General features: G+C 42.4%; 1 protein-coding gene across 4 annotated transcripts in view; it reads right to left on the minus strand.

Moving 5' to 3' along the window:
- Nucleotides 1-265: 265 nt before the first annotated feature.
- Nucleotides 266-25,771, minus strand: part of ELOVL5 (ELOVL fatty acid elongase 5) — a 61,954-nt gene continuing 36,448 nt past the window's right edge. For 2 of the 4 annotated variants that reach the window (XM_035109795.3, XM_088665758.1), the window contains exons 2-8: nucleotides 21,668-21,733; nucleotides 19,780-19,967; nucleotides 14,084-14,161; nucleotides 6,768-6,939; nucleotides 5,826-5,950; nucleotides 4,867-5,001; nucleotides 266-2,806 (exon numbers count right to left, since the gene is read on the minus strand). In XM_035109795.3, the coding sequence (XP_034965686.1) occupies nucleotides 2,675-2,806; nucleotides 4,867-5,001; nucleotides 5,826-5,950; nucleotides 6,768-6,939; nucleotides 14,084-14,161; nucleotides 19,780-19,967; nucleotides 21,668-21,733 (896 nt within the window). In that variant the 3' untranslated portion in view covers nucleotides 266-2,674. Of the gene's footprint in view, nucleotides 2,807-4,866; nucleotides 5,002-5,825; nucleotides 5,951-6,767; nucleotides 6,940-14,083; nucleotides 14,162-19,779; nucleotides 19,968-21,667; nucleotides 21,734-22,995; nucleotides 23,198-23,898; nucleotides 24,042-25,771 lie in introns of those variants that run through there. The other 2 variants (XM_088665756.1, XM_088665757.1) reach the window with 2 other exon arrangements.

The raw sequence follows: 25,771 nt of genomic DNA on the forward strand, positions 1-25,771 counted from the left end.
ATTACTTATGCAAGCCATGAGGCAGAAGGGACTGCATAAGCCCAGTGTTTATAGGCTCATGCAGGCTCACCCATGTAATGCTAAACCATGGTTTAGTGGTCAGTTGATGGCTACATTTGCCTATAGCAGAACGGTTAATAATGAAAAGTTTACTTCCACGGCAAAGCTTCTCAAATCCACTAAGATGCCACTGTATTGAAACGCAGGCACGGGTACTCAATAACAATTTAATGATTAAAAACACAAAACATTGACAATGTCGATATTTCAGACAAGCTAGTTTTTTTATTTTTAGCACACATGTTTAGACAGCATATTTTGAATGATGAAGCTGCTGTATGAAATATGTAAAGACTTTGCAAATCAGTACCTAGAAACCAAGGACACATACATACACACAAGCTTTGAGAACATAAAGCAGACAAACATAAACTGGTTCCGCCTCTCATTTCAAAAACAAGCAAAAAAAAAAAGATATGCGAGCCCATTAGGGAAAACACATTAGTTTCCCCAATATCAGCTGTGCAAAAACATGGCAAAACTGATATTTGTATAAATATCAAATCATAATTAATATATAAACTTGGGGTATGGAAGCAATAGGATGGCTTGAGACAAATGAATTTCAATGACCAACAAATTAGTAGGCTAAAACTCCACCAAATTACATAGCATATCCATTAAAGGTGCCTGCTTTGCGGCATTGAGGGGGGGGGGTGTTCCAACACACTTTATACAAGTTTCTTTATAAACTTTTAACAGGCCGAGGAAGTACAGGTGAAATACACAACACATACTAAGAAACAGACATTCATCACCAACCTTATTTCCAAGGGTTTTCCGCATGACAACAATAAAAGTCTGGCATGGCCCAATCTGGACACTTTCCAACACACACACACACACACACACACCTTTACTATAGGCACATTTTTAAAGTCAATGGTTTGGATCCGAAGGCTGACTCCACATGAGTGAAGGGTATCTCTACTTGTTCTGAGGGAGCTCCCCATTTCCCCTCAGCTGTAGCCCCCCCCTTGCTACAAGCCACACCCCTTACTCATCCTTCTCAAGGATCCTCTGAACTCCGGGTCAGCTTTCTGAGAAAAAGGGAAGTGAGGGAAACCCTGTTCTGCCCGTGGGATTCCACCTGTGGCTGCTGGAATCCGACTCAAAGCTTGCTATGCAGACGGCAAGAAAAACACCAGCTAAGAATTGCAAGCTGAGTTTTGTCAAACAATGGAGAACGTGGACAACTTGTGTGACGGTCAGAAAACTGCTTTGCAGTTAAATTGCAGGTATGTCAATGGTTGGCTGGCCAGGAGGCAACCTGGAGATTCACTTTTACATCTTTAAAACTTTCAATGAATTGGAGGGGATGAACCAGCTGTGGCTTCTACACATTTCCTGGTCAGAAGGACTGGGAAGAAGAAATGCTGCAGGTGCTTCATCTCATACTTCTGTGGCAATTTCAAAAGGAACAGGCGACAACCTGGGAATGTTGATTTTTAAAGGGAGTAAGATGTCTTGCCCCCCCCCAAACAATTGCATTCTCTAACGCTGAAAGAAGGGGAGAGTGTCAGCATTCAGGTACGGATGCTGCTTAAGTGCCAATTAACTTCCCCGTCACTTATGCAAATTAAAAACCTATTTGACAAAATCAAACTGAACCACCAAACTGCTGCAGACTTGTGATAATAGAAGTAAAAAGACAGTAAGCTAAAAACTAAAAAAGACGATCAAACGTCTTTCTCCTGCACAAGTCGTGACTGAAATGAAGTCCAGCTTTTCCAGTGAATCTTTCATTCCAAAAAGATCACGTGTAGGAGAATTACTCCAACTTCAGTGCAACACAGAGCAGACTTCTAGTTGACTCACAAAAGGAGCCCAACTCATCCAGGATGGCTTCTCAATAGTCCATTTTGTTCTTGGGACCCTCAAATACAGGGGCACCATTGATCAAGAGTACACATGAGCATGTGCAAGCGGCCTTATCCCAGCTGCCACCCAACAAGCATTTTGAAGGGGGGGGGAAGCCATTCTTTCTACACATGTGCCCCTTTCACAACAGACACCATCGCAAGTCTATTTGGTAACTGAGTGTGAAGTTGCTCCCCGAGTCAAAACATTTTCAAACCAGTATTAAGTGTTGGGCCCTGCTTTACTTCAAATTTAAGGCATGTGTGTTTTTAAACTACTGGGGGAGGAAAACCACCGTAGCACGCACAAAAAAAACCTTTGTTGTACAAATCACAACCACATGCATTATCTACAGTTAAAAAATATGAGTTTGGATTACAGTCTTGAAATTGTGAATCATAATTCAGCACCTATCATATTGACTAGTAAGGCAACTGCAGTGACGAATATATCTATGTATTTATATATAGATATATGCACACATACTACAACAATACTCCCTTCCACAGTTTACACTCGTGTCTGTGACCACCCAGTATGATCAGCATCATCAACTTGAGCCTATGGGGTAGTTTCTAGGATGTTTTGCACTTGTTAAGTCCTACATAAATCAACACTATTCTAGGCAGGAATAGCTACAGTAGCTGTCAAGAATTATATCAGTGCACAACACATATTGTGCTTACAATCAGATGATTTTTGTTGTTGTTGTTGTTGTTGCCCAGAATATCAAAATGGCTTCTCAGTTTGGTCTTCAATCCTTCCTTTGTTTTCTTTGCTTCACATTGTTCTCAAGGGAAGAAAAGCTATTTGTATACCCGTTCGCAGCAGCCATGGAACCATTCTGATACTCTTTCCTTCTGGATGCTGCCTTTTTGTTGTAAGTCTAAAAAAAAATAAAAATCACATATGTCAGTAGTGAGCTTTCGCCCCACACAGCAACAATGCAGTAAACTTGCCAATTTCATTTTGTTATTTAACAAGTATCTTTCCCTTTCATATGGACTTAAGACTAGGAAGCATACACCCTATTCTGATTTAAAGACAAAGCATAACATCCCTGTTTGATATCCTGGTAGGGGGGCAAAGTATGGTTTGTACAAACCACAACTTCCCATATAAAATGGAACAGGAAACTACAGTTTGTTTGCACACTAGTGTGAGGAAGAGTGGCCAAAGGCAAAGGAAGAATGAAACCAAGGCTCTTGCCTATGTGCCCCTAAACCATGGCTTAACGTTAACTACAGTTTGTTGAAACAAGCCAGTTTCTTAACCTATAATTTGAAGTTGGCTTGGTTTCAACCTATCATAGTTAAGATTAAGCAGTCTGTGGAGTTCAGACGACACAGTAAGCTGTGGTTAATCTAAAACTGAGGTGAAAGTTTCCTAGCTCCCCGTGTCCTTGGGCAGCACATGAGCTCATTTCTGCAACACTAAACTATGGTTTCATTTCATATGGCCAATGTCAGGGATGAAAGCAGTTGTAGTCTAGCAACGTATGGAGAACATCATTTGGGGAAGGCTTGTTTAGCATTACAGCCAAACAAAACAAATACTCTTTTCCTATTAGAACAGAAGGCCATCGGATATGTCTTCAAGTTGTTTCTTTTCCAAAATAGTTCAGGAAAAAGTAGTTTCCTTCATTAAACAAATTGCTTTAAAGTTATACCTGACCTGATACCACAGCAACCGGTCCCAATCCTGTTTAAGTCAGTTTAAGTCCATTGAAATCATTGGGAAAAGTTAGTTGCAACTAACACCAATGGGATTTAAATGAAAATGGCTTTCTCTGAACAGGGACCACTGTGTAAATATTGCAAAGTACCGGTAGCTGCAGCCACTAGGCTAAGCAGATTTCCATGTCAGAAAAGTCCATTTCATTCATTTGAAATGCTTTTTGGACCAACACTGGGGGGGGGGGGGGAGTGAGTCAAGTCAATAGGAATTGACTGCCCCTTGTATCTATTACATAATAAGAATAATAATAATAATAATAATAATAATTTATTATTTATACCCCGCTCATCTGGCTGAGTCTCCCCAGCCACTCTGGGCGGCTCCCAATTGAATATCAAAACAATACAGCATCAAATATTAAAAGCTTCCCTAAACAGGGCTGCCTTCAGATGTCTTTTAAAATTAGGATAGCTGCTTATTTCCTTGACATCTGATGGAAGGGCGTTCCACAGGGCGGGTGCCACTACCGAGAAGGCCCTCTGTCTGGTTCCCTGTAACCTCACTTCTTGCAATGAGGGAACCACCAGAAGGCCCTTGGCGCTGGATCTCAATGTCTGGGCTGAATGGTGGGGGTGGAGGCGCTTCTTCAGGTATACAGGGCCAAGTCTGTTTAGGGCTTTAAAGTTACAGGTAGGTAGCCGTGTTGGTCTGAGTCGAAGCAAAATAAAAAAATTCCTTCAGTAGCACCTTAAAGACCAACTAAGTTTATATTTTGGTATGAGCTTTCGTGTGCATGCACGAAAGAAGAAGTGTGCATGCACACGAAAGCTCATACCAAAATATAAACTTAGTTGGTCTTTAAGGTGCTACTGAATGAATTTTTTTATTTTGCTAGGGCTTTAAAGGTCAACACCAACACTTTGAATTGTGCTTGGAAACGTACATAAGATTCTAGTGGCAGCAGAGAAGGCCAATCCTCTCACACAGCAGCAAGTGCATAAGACAGAGTGCAAGTTCCCATCTCCATTTATTGCCTACGGTTGGCAGTGAGTGCTTCCTGTTGCTGCATTACGGCACCAAAGTAATTATAAAATTGACTATTGGTTGTAGTTCTGGGAAGTTAACAAAGTACGTCTTCTGCTAGGATCCAACTGCCCACTAATTTTTAGAAGTGCATTCTGATACACAAACTTTCTAGTTGTTATTTTCTTTATCGACATTTGCAAAACAAAAACAAAAAACGAAAAAGAGGAATAAATCTTAATTTACCTGAATATAGAAATTTGTGAAAAGGATAATTAGGGAGATCATGTAGCCTATCTGGAAGTACAGCCATCCCAGGGGAAATGGACACGGATAAACCACCCCACAGCTTGTCTGGAAGATTGTCAGGACAAATTGAGTCTGTTAAAGTTAAAAAAAAGAAAAATGAAAGGATGAACAAGAAAACAGACAAAGGAGTACATTGAAACCATTATAGCTGGGTATGAATGTGGAGATTTTAAATTGCCTTTTGTGCTTGGCTGTAAGAGATTGGTGGTTGTGGCCCTTGGAAGGGACCCTGTTGCTCTCCAAGTGGGAGATGGGTAGGTACAACCTATACAAGTTTGGCCCCTTAGCTGTGCCATTCAATTAAGCTCAAGTATTTGCAAGTAGAGAGCATGGCGATATTATGAAGGGGGGAGGGGAGAGATTACAAGTTTACTTATGTATCTCAAATTCTATCACCTTCCCAAGGCACCTTACACTGAAAACAAAGGAAGCTACTGCGATCTCTACTGTATGGCCACTGCTTAAAAATATATCATGTGGCTGGTCTTAAGTTCACAAGCAGCTGTTTCTTGTAGGGTTAGACAGTGAAAAGAGACGAGTATTGCTCCCATTCCTCCATGGTTAGGAAAGCATAGTAAAGCTCGACTTACAAGTGGCTTGGTGTACAAGAGAGAGGCTTGTAAGCAGTAGCTAGGGCATAAGCGGTTCTCTGCTTCTGCTATATGCAGCTTTGTCACCTTAAAAAGATTCTGACCTCCAGTCTGAAGGGGGCATTCTATAACTAAATATCCCCCATTAGAATAACACACAGGTCGCCCAACAATCTACAGCACATGGTTCGTCGCCGAAGAGCATTTGATCCTCCCCACACAATATCTGATAGCTTGAGTTAAAAATAAACAGCCGCCATAAGCATATGAGGAAAAAAAGAATGTACAGGTGCACCATTTACTCACCAGCTGCCCCTGCGTGATATACTTCTTCCACCAGAGATATGGACGCATGGATGGAACAGACGATAACCCATAATAGGAATACATGAGGACATGGATAAAGCTGTTAAGGGTGGCACCAAAATAGGCTGGAAACAATAGAAAAGAGATGCTAGTTAGTTGAATACTTTCTTGGAGCAATATGCATTATAGCAAACATGCCTAAACTGTTGTTCTATGCAAGTTTAAACTACTACTGACCTGCTGAACTTTCCTTTTCTTTTTTGCCAATTAATTTTTTATTGAATTTCAAAGATTTTCTAACAATTTAACTTCAAATTTAATACAAATTTAATTAATTAATTAAAATAATAATTAGACTTCCCATCCTTCCTCCCTGGTTTTTTTCCATTCCTGCCCTTTCCTTCTGCAATATATAACACACAGCAGGTAAAACAGTTCTACTGAGGTTGGTTATGATCACTTGGAATCACGGCAGCTCCCATGCACTGTTCTTTGAAGACTTTTGGAGAGCCAGTTTCCCATTGTACTTTAACAAATCCAGCTTGCCAGCCAACCACAGAGCAAGCTTGCAAGTAATATTTGAACAGAGAACAAATTAAAAGGCCATGTTGGAGACCAGGAGCTTGATGGATGAAAGAATTTGGCTTCAAGTTATTAGAAATTTTGTAATGCAACATTGACGGCTTGCTAAGAAAACCCTAAGAGAAGTTGGATAACAGCTGAAAGAACAGAAGGAGATACACAGAACGGACACAGCTTTGAGGAGAAGGTTGCTGTTACAAGTTGCTGCCAAAACAGCACAGCCCTACCCATTTCCAACCAAGGAGACTGTTTTCTCAAGAAGTGAAGGTGTGCATTAACACACCCTCTTCAAACAGAATGAGTCTTTCAGGAAATGCACACACGCACAGGTCTCTTGTCACGAATTACAAGAATACTTACAGTGGCCACAAGGCACCCAGTTCATAACAAACCACCAGATGTTAAGCATTGTTGCATGGTGATAGACGTGAAGAACGGTGATCTGATGGTTATTTTTCCGTAATATAAAGAAGAAAGTATCCATGAACTCGATGAGCTTTGAGAAGTAGTACCACCAAAGGACACGTATGATCTAAAAGGAGGGGGAAAGAGGTCAGACGTATGTTCCAGAGGGGCAAATGGAATAAGACAGATCATGGCAAATTCTACCGACCCAGCAAATAATCTCTCCCTGCCCCACCCCACCCCAGAGATCCTGGTGATCAATAATCATTGCAATATAGCCCTGGTTCAAACAGAATGCTATGTCATTCATTTGAATCCAGCCGAGCATACTAACCATGGTTAGCAACAAACCACTGTTTAAAGCCATGGTTTGGCTGATACACGTGAATTAAGCGTGGTGGAACATGCCAAGCTACAGAGGCACGAGGCAAGAGCAGGAGGTGGGAAACAAAGTTTGCAGAAATAAATCATGGCTTGTCTGGTCTCTGAGGTTCTTTTAACCATGGGTTGTTCAACAAGCCATGAGCAAACAATGGCTTAGTGTTACATGATATCCTTTGCCAATAACAGCACCATCGTTCAGAAATGATGATCTCAGGAAGCGAGCCAGCAGAATGGTTTAGCCAAGTTTGGTTGATGGTCTTCAACAACCATCAGGGGCAACTGAAAATTGGGTTATTGGGTGCTCACCCATACAGTGTGACAGTCATGATCTATCTATCTATCATATCTATCTATCTATCTATATCTAATATGTCTGTCTGTCTGTCTGTCTGTCTGTCTATCTATCTATCTATCTATCTATCTATCTATCTATCTATCTATCTATCTATCAAACAAAATGTATAAGCCACTTAATTTTTTTTAAAAAAAATAAACCTCTAAGCAAACTCCCACCTTCCTCATCTGCCTGTAACAGCATGATGGCCTACTTGTTGCATCAAGTCAGAAAAAAGTGAGCTGGCCTGGAGCTGCCACTAAGTATTTGTGCCTTCAAGTATCTTTTACGTTTGTATTTAAAGTGGTCCTGGGGATAGTTCAGTCTGTTGAGCATGAGGCTCTTAATATCAGGGCCGTGGGTTTGAGTACCACGTTGGGCAAAAGATCCCTGCATTGCAGGGGGTTGGATTAGACCCCCCCATAGTCCCTTCTGACTCTACAATTCTACGATCTATATTTTATTGTGTTTGCTTAGTTCCAAGTCTGTAGACTTTACTGCTATTTTCTTATGACTACTTTATGTGCAGGAGGCAATGCTGACCGAGCGGCAGAGGAGGCCTCTCCATTCTTATCTCTAGATACTGAACATGGCCCCTTAGATGTTGACTCATGTGCCAGTCACGTCTGAGAGAAGGCTTCGTCCACAAAGATGTATAGTACCACCTGACCAGGGTACCCTGACCAGGGTTTGATGTGCCCACATCCAATGATGTGCTGGGCCAGAGTACACAGCAGATGTATGGGTTGGTGAATGGGATGTGTGGCTTTCTGACACCCTTCTCGGAAGCCTCTTTGTGCATTAGTTACCAGAACAGGGTAATTTGCTCCATGTTCTCAGCAGGGTTTTGGTCTTGACCTGAGAGTTGTTGGTTTTGCTAGGTCGAAGGCAGCTTCCTATGTTGTCCCCAAGACGGGGAAGTTTCGAAAACAGCTTGTGATGCATGTGTGCTGTTCGAAATAAAGTAAAGTGCTTTCTGGAAAGACCCAAGTCCCTGTGCATGCTTTGGATTGTAGCCATAAAACCAAAACGGTGACTAAAGCAAAAGAGGCAGTGATTTAGAAGCCTATTTAAGTGTACCTCAGGTGCACCAAAACACTCAGGGGAGAGGTTTTAATCTCTACACTGCTACTGTGATCTCCGAAGAACAATCTGAGCAACAAACAGAGGATTTGTGCTACTGTATTCCCTAAAAGGAAATTGCTTTCCTCCAGGCTGGGGAGAATGAGGCACAGAAGATTTGGCTGATGTGGAAGGAGAGAAACATTGCTGCAAGCAAGCAACCGCAACGTGAAATCACCAAGAATTCTTGCTCCACAAACATGCCAAAACCTGTGGTAAGATGATGTTACAGGGCACGGAACTGTTCAACCTCATGCCTGACACTGAGAATTTGAAAACCAAACTGGAGTTCAGAAAGGTGAGCAGACAGATATCCACACTGATGGAGAAGAGCTGATTTTTGAAAAATTGGGACTTCTATTTATTGTAAAATCTTTCCCACATTTCTCTCTTCAGGAAGTTGATTTTCAGTCCAATGCACATAAACCTGATGATGATGATGATGATGATACTGCCCCTCCCCATTTTGTGGAATCCCTCTCAACGTATAACATCATCTCCTCCCTAGCATATTAATCTTATTTCTATAATGTCAATGAAAAGAAGAAGGAAGAAGAGTGTGTAGATGCCAGCTAACCTGCTAGTTGGAAGATGAAGAAAACAGCTACCGGTAAGTCTACTTTAATTAAACTGAAAGAACACTGCTGTCCATTTTAAGCCCATACACTTCACACACAAAATCCAAGACACCTCATGCTTATTATTGTTTGGTGCTATGTCTCCTGGTTTGGTGAGAGCCTTTCTGGTTCTTTGGTAAGAGCCAATCACCCTTTCTGGTTTGGATGACACAGAGAACTGTGGTATAAGAAACCCAGACATCTGTTCTGAAGACAATCACCCAAGGAGGTGAGAGAATGTGTACAGGGGACAGCTCATTCCCAAATGAACAAAACATGGTTTATCAGGCCAAGATTGTGACATCTGAACTGGCCCCAAATTTCATAATAGGGAGATTCTGAAAGTTAGAAAGGGAACTCATTGGCATGGTTACATGGACTGACCTTTCAGTGATGTTTCAAAAGGTCTAGGCATGAGAACCCAAAAGGCATGTGGTATTGGACTTCTGGGACTGTGCCAGTCCAAAAAGTCCCAAAGAAACTTAAAGGGCCACATTTGCCCCCCTTGGTCCTCTAGTTCCCCACCCTTGGCCTACTGGGTTTTGGCACCACTAACTAAATTAGCGGTCCAAAATTTAGTTGAGTCAAGTTGGTGTCACCCATAACAGCATCCTAAAGGAACCTGGGCCGATGCGCATCTGAAATATCTTTCATTCTTCTTCTTTTTAAAAAAAGGTAACTTGTAAAAGCATAAGCTTCTTGATTTGCATCAGCTAAAGTAAACTAACATGGAAAACAGGAGAATACAGCTGATTTTCCCGGAATGTCACAAAACAGCTCAGAAGTGGAATCGTCTTGTTGTAGCCTTCATTAAAGGAGATACTCGTTGCTTTTGAAATGCAGACACTTGTAACAGGGTCACTTTATTTCTTTTCAGGTTTTAAAATACTGCTGCTGTCTGTGATCTAATTTCATCATTTTATATAATGAGTTGTGCACTACATCTGTCTCATAGTGTCCTCTCAGAGGATAGGAGATACTTCATTCCTTGTCGCTAGTTATTACTGTTCCTCCATTCAAATTGTCACATGCAAATGTCAGAAAGTGTTTCTTTAGAAGTGTTCAGTACTATAAGAAACAAAGGAACTGAAAATGAGGGAATTAGACAATTAGGATTCTTATTTGTTCACTGGCTATAATGGGAGATGTAATTTTCAGGCATTATGCTCCAAGGGAGAGACAAGTTAAAAATAGTTTCATGGTTTTCCAGTTCTTTTGACTGCAGGCCAATTTCAGATTTGCTTTTATAAGAACATTTTGCTTGCTGGACACTGACAGGTAAATAAATCTGTCTGGGATATCCTGGCAGGATTCAGAAATATTCTAACATGGTTCATACTAAGCCTTCACCATCTAACACCCCAGGAAAGAAAGAGTATGGAGAAACTCTTCCAGGATTCCCAATTTAGCCATGAACTTCACTGACTAATCTTGGCAAAGCTACTACTTATCAGCCTATCCTACACCACATGAGCTTTTTTATTTGCTTTTTATTTAAGAGCATTTCTAAATTGCTCAATATTTAAAAACATCTAAGCGGTGTCCAATAATGCAACATAAAAACAATAGAACAATATCATAAAAACAGAGATTCAAACATAGACAGTCGTATTAAAACAAAAATTCAGTAATGACAAGGTCTAACCTTATTGGTCCAGAAAAGTCTGGGCAAAATTGTATGTATTTATAAGACACCAGAGGAAACTGATGGACGATGCTTCATATATTGAGGTTGAATCCAGACAAGACAGAAGTACTGGGGGGGACAGGGTGTGGGTGGGTGTCGGGGATTTCCTGGTCCTGAATAGTGCAACTATGGCCCTGAAGGATCAGGTGCACAGCATGGGAGTCATTTTGGACTCACAGCTTCACAGCTGTCCATGGAGGCGCAGGTCAATTCTGTGTCCAGGGCAGCTGTCTACCAGCTCCATCTGGTACTCAGGCTGAGACCCTACTTGCTTCCAGACTGTCTCGCCAGAGTAGTGCATGCTCTGGTTATCTCCCACTTGGACTACTGCAATGCGTTCTACGTGGAGCTACCTTTGAAGGTGACCCGGAAACTACAACTAATCCAGAATGCAGCAGCTAGACTGGTGACTGGGAGCGGCCGCCATGACCACATAACACTGGTCTTGAAAGACCTACATTGGCTCACAATACATTTCCAAGCACAATTCAAAGTATTGGTGCTGACCTTTAAAGCCCTAAACGGCCTCGGTCCAGTATACCTGAAGGAGCGTCTCCACCCCCAACGTTCTGCCCGGACACTGAGATCCAGTGCCAAGGGCCTTCTGGCGGTTCCCTCATTTCGAGAAGTGAAGTTACAGGGAACCAGGCAGAGGGCCTTCTTGGTAGTGATGCCTGCCCTGTGGAACACCCTCCCATCAGATGTCAAAGAAATAAACAACTACCTGACGTTTAGACGACATCTGAAGGCAGCCCTGTTTAGGGAAGTTTTTAAGGACTGATGTTTTAATGTATTTTTAATCTTTTGTTGGAAGCCGCCCAGAGTGGCTGGGGAAACCCAGCCAGATGGGTGGGGTATAAATAATAAATTATTATAATTATATTATATTGTAGGGAAAAAGGGTAGAAAATGTTCATAGAAGCAAAATTTCCTCACATATGTGCTCAACCCTGAGCTCCTTAGAGGAGAATTGTGCTAGGTAGATTAGAATTTCTATGGGCATAGTGGCTTCTATGCCACATTGCATTAACCACAAGCTTATGTTTCTAGCAACCATCTCCTAAGTTCCCATTCAGTTACTGCATAACACAAACCAAGTCCCAGAAGTTCCCCTGGTCGGCTGGAGAACATTGGACCCAGCCTGCCGTTTGACCACACTACAATGCTAGGAGTGACGGCCTGCTGCTGGGAACAATGGTTACAGGAAACGGATCTCTTTTAGGAGGAACCGGGTCAATAAGAGAGCCAAGGACTGGATGAAGAACGACTCGACTCTCATGCAAGGGGGTGAGTTGTGTTTTGAATGGTTGCCCTTTCTCCCACCACTACCCATGACAATGGCAGTGGCTGATTTTACTAGTCTAGCATCTCCTTCCCCCTGTGGAGAAGTGGGGCAAAAGGAGGGGAAGTGATGGCCAATAGCTGTGTTGGTCCATAGTGGGCGTGGTTGGAAATCCAAAAACCTACATCAGGGCAGTACCTTTATTAGGTCAACCAATATCTTACAAAACAGTGGGCAAGTTTGGCAATTCAAGCTGGTGAAAATCTTTCTTTCTTTCTTTAAATTATGACTTCGTTTGCAAAAGTTTCTATACCTCCAGCATTAAGAGCTCAAAATGGAAAAACTGCAGAATGCCCAGAAATGTATACATTTCCTACAAAAGAGACACAAACCTTTTGACTCTTGAGTATGCTAAAGCTATCCAATATTAAAAGCGGTGTCCCCCATTTTAGCCTCACAACAACCTGGTGTGGTAGGACTAGGCTTATGCAGAGTTACTAACCCAAAGCATTTAACCACCCTTCATTTGGCTCTATGCTCAAGATGGAGTTAAGCCAGAGATTCATGGCTGGCTAAGCTGGGACAGAGATTTCTATGCCTTGTCTAGCATCCTTTAATGCTAGAGATGAAAGCACCTGACCGAAGGAGAACATGTTCAATTGCCTCCTGAAAATTTATCTGCATGGCTCCTAAACCAATGCAGCAACTTGGTGCAAGCACTGCCGTCGCCATCTCCTTGTTAATGACAGAAGGGATGCACACCAGTTTTTATGTGTGCCAAATCACCTGTGGCACTGCCAAATGATGAATTCAACCAACTAAAGCACAATTTTATTCCAAGAAAGTATCTTTCTTCAGTGCCGGTAAGCCAAATTACAGTTACATGTATTTCCCACACACCATACAAAGATAGGCTTCCCATGAAACTAGGGAGTTTCAAGCTAGGAATTTCAGAGACACCCACTGAAAACATGTGTAAGTAGCAATATACAGAACAGAGTGGGCTGCACTTCTTACGAGCCTTGAGTTAGCAACAATGGGTGCGTGCATTTCAAACTCCTTTATGCAACCAAAATGGTCAAAGGCCTGGAAACAATGCCTTATGAGGAATGGCTTAGGGAGCTGGGTATGTTTAGCCTGGAGAAGAGAAGGTTAAGGGGTGATATGATAGCCATGTTCAAATATATAAAAGGATGTCATATAGAAGAGGGAGAAAGGTTATTTTCTGCTGCTCCAGAGAAGTGGACACAGAGCAATGGATTCAAGCTACAAGAAAGAAGATTCCACCTAAACATTAGGAAGAACTTCCTGACAGTAAGAGCTGTTCAACAGTGGAATTTGCTACCAAGGAGTGTGGTGGAGTCTCCTCCTTTGGAGGTCTTTAAGCAGAGGCTTGACAGCCACCTGTCAGGAATGCTTTGATGGTGTTTCCTGCTTGGCAGGGGGTTGGACTGGATGGCCCTTGTGGTCTCTTCCAACTCTATGATTCTATGATTCTATGTTCAGATATGTCCAGATCAGGGTTTCTCAATCTTGGGCCTCAAGCTGTGTTTTGACTACAACTCCCATCATCCCTAGCTAGTAGATCAGGGATGATGGGGTTTGTAGAACAAAACAAACTGGAGACCCAAGTTTGGGAAACACTGGATGGACTAGAAGGATTCATTGATGATGCATTAACTTTCCTTTCAAGGCACTATCAAACCATGCAAATGACAGCAAAGCCTTTCCTTTGGCAATAACAGAGACGAGTACACATCCTTCCCAAATATGTAAGAACTGTACCGACCTTCACTCCAAATGCAAGAAGCAAAGAAAAACAGTAGAGTCAGCTTATAATGTTACCTTCATATCAGCTTCTCCTCCGCTGTGCGTATCCTGACAGAAGAAATTGTATCCGCCTTCCCATACTCCTGTCACCAGCTAAAGGAAGGAAGAAAAAGAAAGAAGCCCATTGACAACATTGCACATTTTTACAAGACTTTATTTTATAAAAAAAAAACTTAAAAGAATCAAAGTCATATTCACAAGACCTTAGGGTAAAAGTCCCTCAAAAAGCAGTTTTATTACATGCTGGAGGCAAACAACAGCTTTTAAAAGAGTGGAGAGTGAGAGGGGGATTTTTCTATTCTGGCTTGGTCAGACCACGCCTGGAATACTGCGTCCAATTCTGGGTGCCGCAATTTAAGCAGGATTGTTGACAAGCCAGATTGTGAGCAGAGGAGGGCGAGGGTCTGGAAGTCAAGTGCTATGAGGGAAATTTGTATGTTTAGTTTGGTAAAGAGGAGACGTGATAGCCAACTTCATATATCTAAAGGGCTGCCACATGGAAGATGGAGCGAGCTTGTTTTCTCCTGCTCCAGAGGGTAGGAGCTTCAAGTTACAAGAAAGGAGATCCCAACTAAACATCAGTAAGAGCTCTTCGACAGCAGAATGGATTCTCTCACCTTCCTTGGAGGTTTTTAAGCTGAGATTGGAAGACCATATATTGTGGATGCTTTAGTTGAGATTCCTGCATTGCAGCAAGGGTCATCTTGTCCAGCCTCCTGCAATGCAGTCTTTTGTCCAACGTGGGGCTCAAACCCATGGCCCTGAGATTAAGATTATGACCCTCATGGTCCCTTACAACTCTATGATTCTAAGAGTTCACTGGAGGAGGGCACAGAGTAGGGCTTCTGGTGGGTGTTGCCTCCCAAGGGCTGGACAGAGAGGCCTAAAGAGCAGCCTTTGGGATTGAGATTCTCTATCATACACTACAGAGGTTTTGGAAATGTCTGCTATCCAATAGCCTGCAAAACCTATCTACTAGAGGTAAAAGTGAGATACTGTATGTACACATCACGATGCTGAAATAGCCTGCAACTTTTTTTGGGGGGATTGATAATCTTTAAGAGGGGTTTCTATAAAAGCAGAATCAGAGTAGAGTGATTCTAAAACAGTCTTCTTTTACACTTTCCATCAGACTTCTATTTCAAGGCTTCTTGACTTGGCCACAAGAAGCTTCCTTACAAGAAAACATGAAAATATAATTTTAGATTTGACAAAAATACTCTTCAAATCTCATGAGTATTGACTTGGCTGGGCCAGCAAGCAAAACAAAACAAAACTCAACTCAAGCCAAGAGGCCAGGCTTTATAATTTAGATAACATCTTCTGAAAAATGTTTATCTAGAACTTCATGTAATATATCTTCCTTGACCCCCCCCCCCAAAAAAAACCCACACACAGCATTTTAAAATCAAAGGACTAACATCAACATTTAGAGTGCATATATAGTGAATGTCAACAGGTTTCCATAAACAGTTCTAAATGTGCAAGACTCATTGCTTCAGCATGCTTGAGATTTCTGCATTTTTATGAAATCAGATATAGCTCTTGTGGCTGAACCAGGACTGGGCCAGTTCATATACACAAAGCTTAGTTGGTGGCCTAGAGGCAATCACTTTCTATCAGCCTGGACTACCTAACAGGGCTGTTGGGTGGATAAAACTGGGGGGGGGGGAGAGGAAAGATAAAATTATATATGCTTTCCAAACTGTTTGGATGAAAAGGATGGAACAGAAAAATAAATGCAATGTTATAAGCAGCTCTATTTTGGCATTCCCCCCCCCCACCCAACCTCACTATAAAACTACTGCTTTGTTTCCAGTACAAAAATAAAAACACACATTTTGAAAACAAGAGTAGACAATACTCTGTTAAAGCTATGGTTTTCCCAGTAGTGATGTATGGAAGTGAGAATTGGACCATAAAGAAGGCTGATCGCCGAAGAATTGATGCTTTTGAATTATGGTACTGGAGGAGACTCTTGAGAGTCCCATGGACTGCAAGAAGATAAAACCTATCCATTCTGAAGGAAATCAGCCTTGAGTGCTAACTGGAAGGACAGATCCTGAAGCTGAGGCTCCAATACTTTGGCCACTTCATGAGAAGAGAAGACTCCCTGGAAAAGACCCTGATGTTGGGAAAGATTGAGGGCACAAGGAGAAGGGGATGACAGAGGACGAGATGGTTGGACAGTGTTCTCGAAGCTATGAACATGAGTTTGAACAAACTGCAGGAGGCAGTGGAAGACAGGAGTGCCTGGCGTGCTCTGGTCCATGGGGTCACGAAGAGTTGGACACGACTAAATGACTAAACAACAACAACAACACTCTAACTTTTTGTTGGGTATGGGGGTGGGAGTACTACCCAATGATAGCATAATCATTATCTGCAGAATTTCCATTCAAACTTTCTCGAGAAACTCTGGCTTTGGGAATACCACAAACAAGCCGTTCTCCATTTATAGTTTGCAAGTTCCCCACAGCAACCTGCTGTCTATTCCTGTTGCCATTGCATTCAGTCTCTGTAGTTATCTCATCTTACGTTTGAAATGACAAAAAGGCTTGAGCACACATGGGAAAGAGGACTTGACCATTAATTGTTCCCTACAGGATTTCCCACAAGTTCTACAGCAGCAGCAGTTTGGTGTATGTGTGCTTTGTCTTTGCTGTCAAACAAAACAAAACAAAACCCTTCTATACATAATGCAGATTTATGCCCACCATTTAGAAAGCCCCTTACTATTACAGCATCCTAAATTATTATCCGTTCACAGAAGTCAAGATTCCCCCCCCCTTTTCCAGCCTTGCATATCACTAGCATTATTAACTAGACTACTATATTCTGTCGAGCCTTGATTTAAGGATCTAACCACACATTAGGTTAACAATGTGATTAGCAAGGGATTTTTTTTATAAAAAAAATACTAGGTGGGTGAGTGTCACAGAGGGAGGAGCAGGCAACCGATTTTTATTTTTATTTTGCTTTCAAAAAACACAGAAAAGTACGTTTTAAAATGTACTGTTTCTATTAAGGCAACATGACCTTGAAATCCAAACACAGTATCTGAAGTTATTTGTCCGGCCAGATATTTCCCTTCAAATTAAAAATCAGAAGGGGGGGGGGAATGCATTCCTGTGAGGTTCTAAAGGAGAAAGGATTGCGCAGATGTGTTCATTGTGGGTAAACCTGGTGCCAAAATATTTGATCTAGAACACGCCTACTTTGACACAGCAAGTATGTTCAAGTGGAAAAGTAAATGCAGACTAATGATCTCTAAACAAATAAACTGCTCCTGTCGTATCTGCAATAATTAGGCATTTCCCAAGCAATATAAAAAGTTAGGTATCTAACTCCCTGGGAGAAGTGTTGTTTGTTGTGCAGCAGTGGGGACAAACTGCTTAAGACTGTCATGCCACTTTTGCAGAAGATTCTGAACTCCTATTCTAGCACATTTGCTCCTGTTCCCATTTTAGCCGGAATCGTTTAGAGTATTTCGCATGAACATCCTACTCAGGTACCAACCAAAGGCAGAATAACTAGGCTACAGAGCCTCCAGACCTTTACAGAATGGGAAAACAAACCTTGTCTCCCCAGGTAAGAAAATGTCATTCTGTGCACACCATGCCCCCCCCCGAAAGCAACTGATAAATGAACTGAAGAGCACCGGATGGAAGCCTGGAGAAACAAAATATAGTAAGGGGGAGGAATAACTGAATAACCTAGATTCAGTAACAAGAAATATCGTATACACAACCGACAGATAGGGAGGTGGAGGTCCTTTTTTATCTATTTCTTTCTTCTTTTCCCTCTCTTTACTTTTATCTCCTTTGGTGGTTTATTGTTATTCTCATATTATTATTTTCTCTTATTGTACTTTGGTAAGAACTGTATCCCCTTCATGGAACACTGCCTTGTCGTGGCGAAGGGGATTGAATAACTCCAAGAAACTATGAGCTATGCCGTGCAGGGCCACCCAAGACGAACAGGTCATAGCCGAGAGTTTAGACTAAATGTGATCCACCTGGAGAAGGAACCACTCCAGTATTTTGCCAAGAAAACTCCATGGACATAAAAAAAGGAGAAGCTTTGAGAAGAGAGTGAGTTTCCAAGGCATGCTCTGGTTCATGGGATCATGGAGAGTCGAACACGACTAAGACGACTAAACAACAACAAGAAGAAGAACTGTATACAGATAAGGGGGAGGACAGTTTGAGAACCCTGGGAGAGAGGCGGGTAAGAGGAGATACCACAGGGATGAGGCTGTGGGAAGAGAGGGATGGGGACAGGTGAGAGCTGGGATAGCACACCTTCCTCTGTAGGGGATGAAAGTTACAATATAAGCAATGAGTAGTTTCTTTTTTCCTGTTCCTTCTTCCTTTAGTTTCTTTCTTTTTTGTATTTCCTGTAGATTAGTTGCTCTTTTTATGGTATAGTGAAAATGTCAATTATTCCCCCCCAAACAACAACAACAACAACAACAACAACAACAACAACAACAACATGTGTTTCCAATATCGTAGCGTTCTACATAACTATTGTTGAAAGGATGTGTTTGCTAGCGACTCATTTCATGCAGTTTTCTGGTCTTCTGAGCTGCTTGCCGTGGCACAGGAGCAGGTTGTGTGGTCTCCATCACTTAACCACACATCTCCCATAAAATGCAGCACACAAGGGCTTTGTGGCATTCAGCCATGCATGGAACGGCCCTGCTTGTTCGCTTATTTCAGGAATGTATAAGCCACTTTCTCTGCCAAACTGCACTTGAGGTAAGTGCTACAGTCAAACATGCAAAGCTTTTCAGTAGGAGCTTAGAAGACTATGTTCCTCTGCCTCCAGAAAGGCTTTGGTGGCCTGTAAATGTATGAACTGTGTGACTATAATGGTTAACTTTTTAGGAGTCACAATTGGTCAAAGTTTACCGAAGTTGGGGGTGGGGAGAGAAGGAAATATATTACAAGGATCGAGAGGGCCAAGCTTCCAGATAAATATATCCACTTTGATCACTGATGGGGCATTTGCTGGTGATCTCACATGCCCCTGAGGTTTGATGGGCCTTTTTGATTGATTGATTGATTGATTGATATTGATTGATTGATTCTATTTCTATTCTGCTTTTTATTCAAATAAATCCCAAAGCAGCTTACAAAAAAAGATAAAAATAACATAATGTAACATCACAAATATAGCATAAATTGTATAGAATAGCAACGAAACAAACAAACAAAGCTCTGAATTTGTACACATATGCTCTCCCCTCCACCATGACTCATAAACTTTCATTCTACTCAATGCATTAAAATACACCTGTACATACTGGCAGTTACTCCCTTCTGAAGGATCCTGGCGATGGAGGTGGTCAGCACAAAGACTCTCTCCCTTCACATCCTTTCTGCCACATGACCAGGGACCTTTAGTGTGGCAGGCTCTGCCCTTTGGAACTCCTTGCAAAAACAGAGATTTGGTGGGAGCCATTCCCAACTGCTTTCAGAAGTCTTCTGAAACAGTATTACAGTAATTTTGGAATATGCGGAATGCTTTATCTGAGTGGATGTAGCAACTGAGTAATTTCGTTGTTCCCACAAGGGGACAATGACAATAAAGATATCTAATCTTATCTTATCTTATTATTCGGAGAGGCCTCCTGAACCCGATATTTTGTATGAAAGTATGGTACAAGCAATGTGAGAAAAATACACAGCCTCTTCATTTCTTACCTCATAAAACATATAGAGGGACAGAAGCGTAAGCCCGAGGTTATAGACCACTAGAATACCCCTGAAGGTGAACGGCTGCCTGTTCCGCATGTACTTTGGTCCTAACCATACAATTAATAAGTATAAGACGGTGAAGATGAAGGTAGGTGTGTAATTGGTCAGGAGAAACCATCCTTTTACTCTGGGGTCTGAAACAGAACACAAAGGCAAGATTGTTATCTGGATTAAGGCAATTTCAAAGACTTCTGAGATTTAAGACTGGCAGAATATTCATTGTTAGGAAAGGCAGGTGCACATTTATGCATGTTGTGCAAGCAGATATTCCAGAGCATCTGACCAAATTCAATGCCAACATTTCAGACCAAAGGAAGTTGGGAGGACAATCTGTGCTAGTGGTTTCTGGTGTGTGCGGAGATTTGATTCCCCCTTTAGCAAGGCTTTCCTAAGAGAAGCCAAAGGAACAATAGCTGGGAGATACAGTTAGAAAAGCCTGTTGCTCTGAATTGCACACTAACCCCACACCCGTGGCGAGGTTTTATTTAATTGCCCTGTTGCTAAACAACTAATTATGCTCTCTTTACAAAAGTGCTGCTCCCTGAAGGAGCACCTGACACACTAGCCTTTCCTACTTCTCTCTCAAATCTCGATAGCTGGTGCTTTTATATTCCAAGTTACTTTTCATTCTCTCCTTCCTGACATCTCCATTACTCCCATTATCTGAAATTAGGTGGAGTTTGTGAGAGCCAAGATGCTCACCTCACCTTTCAAGTTTCCACTTTCTCAGTTTTATTGATTCCCACCCATCTGAACTACCAGGCTTTGTGGCAAAATAAGGATAATGTAAATATTCATTCCAACCGTGCAGATAATCCACAACTGATAGAATTCTACAGCCACGATCCAATGGTCCCCAAGCACGGATCTCCAGATGGTGAAGATCTCCTGGTGCTCACTTGGTCGCAAGCGGTCAAAAGTCAGGTGCAAAACATGCCGGGCGCCTGGCTAAATTCAAACACTGAACTTGGGGCTTTCTCCAAGCAGGATTGTGTGTTCTGTCATTTAAGCTGCAATATGAGCTTTTATCTTTCCCACAGATATAAATGAGATTTCAGTGGTTCAGTTTGGATAGATTGCTTCCACAATTATTTAACATACGCCAAATGCAAGAGCAATTTCGTATTTCCCGATAGCTGCAAAACTGTCTTGTTATGTTTATGAGTCTATTAACTGACAGGAGTTTTTGAACATGTGCTAACATAAAAGGGCTGCCTCATTCATGTATTTTCCACCCTAATGTCAGGACTGAATGTCACTACAGAATTCTCACCCCGCAGGGTCATCGGAACATGCGGGCTCAATTTTTGTGCCAGCTCAGCTGATGCAGAGGATGAGATCAGCGATGGTGCCTCAAATGCGGTATGTCTAAGCAAACACACAAAAGGGGCAACTATTTCATTTTGTTTGTGACTCTGCTTTCCATGGGAACAGAACCACAGAAGCGGAGTCTTAAAAAGAGCTATTTTATACACAGAAGAATTCAGAGCGCAGAAATATGCTATTCGCTCACTGACGCTGCTGCTGGGGAGTTTATTTATTAATGTAATTATAGGCCACCTCTCCAAAAGATATAGCTACCTAAAGTGGCATAAATCAGAACATCCCTTGTATTGAATTCCAACAATGATAAAAGTATATATCTAATAAAGCACTTGTATCCATCGCAAGCCAAAACAAAACAAAAAAACCAACCATGCAGGAATTTCAGTCCTCATTCCAGTGACTACTACACAACATCTCAGTTAAGCGTTGCTTTTCTAAAAAAAAAGTCACTGTATTCAGGAACCTAAAAATCTTTGGCAAGTAATCAGGAACTAGATAAACCACCTACCTCGGGGTCCAAGCCAAACGTCCAGATAGCTATTGATTGTTTCATCCAGAGACGTCATTGTGCAACCTATGTGGAAGATGGGGAGAAAACAGTTATTTTGCTCTTTCCTATGGAAATGCTGCTATCGGGATACAGTTTAAACTAGCATGAGATTGTGGGTGTGGGAATCCATGGCTCCCTAGATCAGGCATCCCCAAACTGCGGCTCTCCAGATGTTTTGGCCTACAACTCCCATGATCCCTAGCTAACAGGACCAGTGGTCAGGGATGATGGGAATTGTAGTCCAAAACATCTGGAGGGCCGAAGTTTGGGGATGCCTGCCCTAGATTGTGCTAGACTGCAACACCCATCACCCCTTAGCACTGACTGTGGCTGATGGGAGTTGGAGTCCAGCAACAACTAAAAGGCCACAGGCTCCCCAAGTATTCCTCTGAACACTTGACGGAGTTTTGCAGGAATATTTGGGGGGTTACAGCCCATCTTTTGCACTGAAGGCAAAAGTATACCTCTGAATGCCAGCCACTCAGAATCACAGGGAGAAAGAGGGCTGTTGCCCTCACACCTTGGTATTTACACGACTTTCTGCATTTCCCAAGGCCGGGACACAAATAAGGAGCATATACTAGCTCAAATGTACATTTATAAATGGTACTCTTCCACTTATCGCAAGGGAGGCTTAAAGGAGATTTAGGGAAACTCCGCAAAACGTTATGTTAGATACACATTTCCTTATAGAGTTTTAAATGCTTAAAGCATGGCATAACTTTGTAGGACTTCTCTTGAATTCAGTAGTTCAGAGCTGCAGGAAAGACCACAAATAATGGGAGAAGACACTGACGCTGAACAGAGCACACCATAAAGTTTACATCCCTAAAGACATATTTAAAAAGATCTCCCACCACCTTGAAAGCACCGTACAAGGAAAGAGACGAAATGGAAGCCTGCTTGGATACTGAAAAACAATCTTCACAGGTCAAAGCCTGAAACAGATGCAGCAGGAACTTGTTTTATAGCTCGTAGCTGCACAGGAAATACTTATAATTAAAAAGGGACTCCTCACCTGCCTCCCTCCTCTCCCACTTTATAAATAATCCTGAGTCACCTTTTGGCCTGTTTTTTTTATTTAAAAAAAATCAAAACAAAACAAGTCTATGTACAGCGAAACCATAGCAGCAGCTCGTTTAACCAAAAGACGAGAGTTGCCAAATAAAGCTTACCCACAGTTTAAACACAGCAGAATAAACGGTGTCTTATAATGACTTAATGCCACCTCCCAAATAAGCACAGCAGAACCAAGCTTGCCAAGTAAACCCCTCCTGGGACTTCACCTTTAGACAGTATGCATAGAGGAGGGGTGGCACTGTCAAAGCCATGCAGCTCTGCAGCATCTGAAAGTGGAGATACGCTTTGCTGCCCGCGTCTGCACCAATGTTCAGAGGTGGGTGGGTGTGTTTAAGGGGGCGGGGAGAGAGACCAGGTTGACAACTTCCTAACCGGCAGAGACCAAAGCACAGTCAAGAGCCATGTTACTGCATTCAGAGACTCAATCTTTGGCATCCTCAGTTCAAAGGATCCCGGGCAACTGGGAAAACGTATGCCTTGATGAAGCATTGCTAAGCAGAGTACAGTACATGATGCCTTCCTTGGAGGTTTTTAAGCAGAGGTTGGATGGCATCTGTTATGGATGCTTTAGTTGAGTTTCCTGAATTCCTTGGGTCCCGTCCAACTCTAGAATTCTATTATTCTACTGGAATAGATGGACCAGTATAAGGCAGCTACACACACACACACAGAGAGAGAGACAGACAGACAGACAGACAGACAGACAGACAGACAGACAGACAGAATAATAAAGCACAATCAACACAGAGGTGAATGAAAAAATACTCATCTTTGTAAAGCATTCCGGAACTACATTCTTTCCCTAAAGTAGTCACACTGTATCTCCAAGGTCCATCCCATATACGTATTGTGCAAGTTTGCAATTTTTGAGCTGCTCACACTGCTAGAGTTGCCATATTTGGAAGAGCAAAAAAAGAGGACACGTTTGCAGACTATAGATCGCTATGACGACTCTCATTTTACAAACCCATGAAAAAGAGGGCATGTCCTGGAAGAAGAGGACATATGGCAACTCCACGTCACAGCCACCAATTCCCAGTTACTGCCACACAAGGGAGTCCTGCTCCCACCCTACCCCCCGCCAACCCTGAACTATGCAAAGAACTCACATTTCATGGAGCTGTAGAGTTACGTATGTTACTGAGATCTCTCAGTAGCCAGCAATGATACATTCAGACAAGACCAGGCAGAGCATTTCAAACAGGGTGTGTGTATCAGAAGAAATGGTAAGATTCGCAGCAACAAAAGGTTTCACAGGCCCATGCTGAGATAAAATCAATATTAAATTGTTAAAAGGAAAGCAGCGTATTCCAAGGGCATTTATTGCAGTTGTTTATTCACACATCACAATAACCTCAGCGATGTTCAGCTGCTTCAATCTTTGACACGAACATTTCCATATACAGTGGTACCTCAGTTTAAGTACACAATTGGTTCCAGAAGTCTATACTTAACCTGAAGCGTACTTAACCTGAAGCGAACTTTCCCATTGAAAGTAATGGAAAGTGGATTAATCCGTTCCAGACGGTCCGCGGAGTACTTAAACTGAAGCGTACTTAACCTGAAGCGAACTTTCCCATTGTAAGTAATGGAAAGTGGATTAATCTGTTCCAGACGGGTCCGTGGAGTACTTAAAATGAAGCGTACTTAACCTGAAGCGAACTTTCCCATTGAAAGTAATGGAAAGTGGATTAATCCATTCCAGATGGGTCCACTTAAACTGAAAGTACTCAAACCGAAGCGTACTTAAACCAAGGTATGACTGTAAAGGTAAAGGTACCCCGACCATTAGATCCAGTTGTGGACGACTCTGGGGTTGCGGCGCTCATCTCACTCTACTAGCCGAGGGAGCCGGGGTTTGTCGGCAGACAGCTTCCAGGTCATATGGCCAGCATGACTAAGTTCTGGCGAACCAAAGCAGCACACAGAAACGCCATTTACCTTCCTGCCAGAGCGGTACCTATTTATCTACTTGCACTTTGACATGCTTTCGAACTGCTAGGTTAGCAGGAGCTGGGACCGAGCAATGGGAGCTCACCCCGTCACAGGGATTCGAACCGCCAACCTTCTGATTGGCAAGCCCTAGGCTCTGTGGTTTAACGGTCAGCTTTAACGGCTTTAAAGGTCAGCACCAACACTTTGAATTGTGCCCTGAAACGTACTGAGATCCACTGTAGGTCTTTCGGGACCAGTGTTATATGGTCTCGGCGGCCGCTCTCAGTCACTGGTCTAGCTGCTGCATTCTGGATTAGTTGTAGTTTCCGGGTCGCCTTCAAAGGTAGCCCCACATAGAGCGCATTGTAGTAGTCCAAGCGGGAGATAACTAGAGCATGCACCACTCTGGCGAGACAGTCTGTGGGCAGGTAGGATCTCAGCCTGCATACCAGATGGAGCTGATAAACAGTTGCCCTGGACACAGAATTGACCTGCGCCTCCATGGGCAGCTGTGAGTCCAAAATGACTCCCAGGCTGCGCACCTGCTCCTTCAGGGGCACAATTACCCCCATGTCAGGACCATGACACTTCTAGACTGTCACTAATTTCAGGTAGAACTGAATAACATACTGGCAAATTAAGCTTGGATGATTAAAGGTGATTTGAAGCTCTTGCACAGCTAACCAATTTCTCCTCTTTCCCAACACCCGCCCCAACTTTTAGCTGTAAGGAAAGTGACAGGAAAATGAAGTGGGCAGTGTGGGACAACAACTGTTTTGTTGGAACACTGTCTTAGCCTCCCCACAAACAAATCAGAGTGAATGCTCAATAAACAGGTCATCTGAAAGTACTCCTATGGCTCAGTTGGTAAAGCATGAGAATCTTTACCTCAGGGTCATGGGTTCGAGACCCACGTTTTTTCAAAGAGCATGAACATTGCTGATACGTTTTGGTTTTTTGGGGTACACTCCTGTCCAGCCACAGATAACATGGAAATCCTCCCTTCAACATTAGCTAGGAAGTTTAGATCTGCTACACCATTGACTT

The sequence above is a fragment of the Zootoca vivipara genome, chromosome 3 (assembly GCF_965207765.1).
Source record: "Zootoca vivipara chromosome 3, rZooViv2.hap1.1, whole genome shotgun sequence".
In the NCBI taxonomy this organism is placed as follows: Eukaryota; Metazoa; Chordata; class Lepidosauria; order Squamata; family Lacertidae; genus Zootoca; species Zootoca vivipara.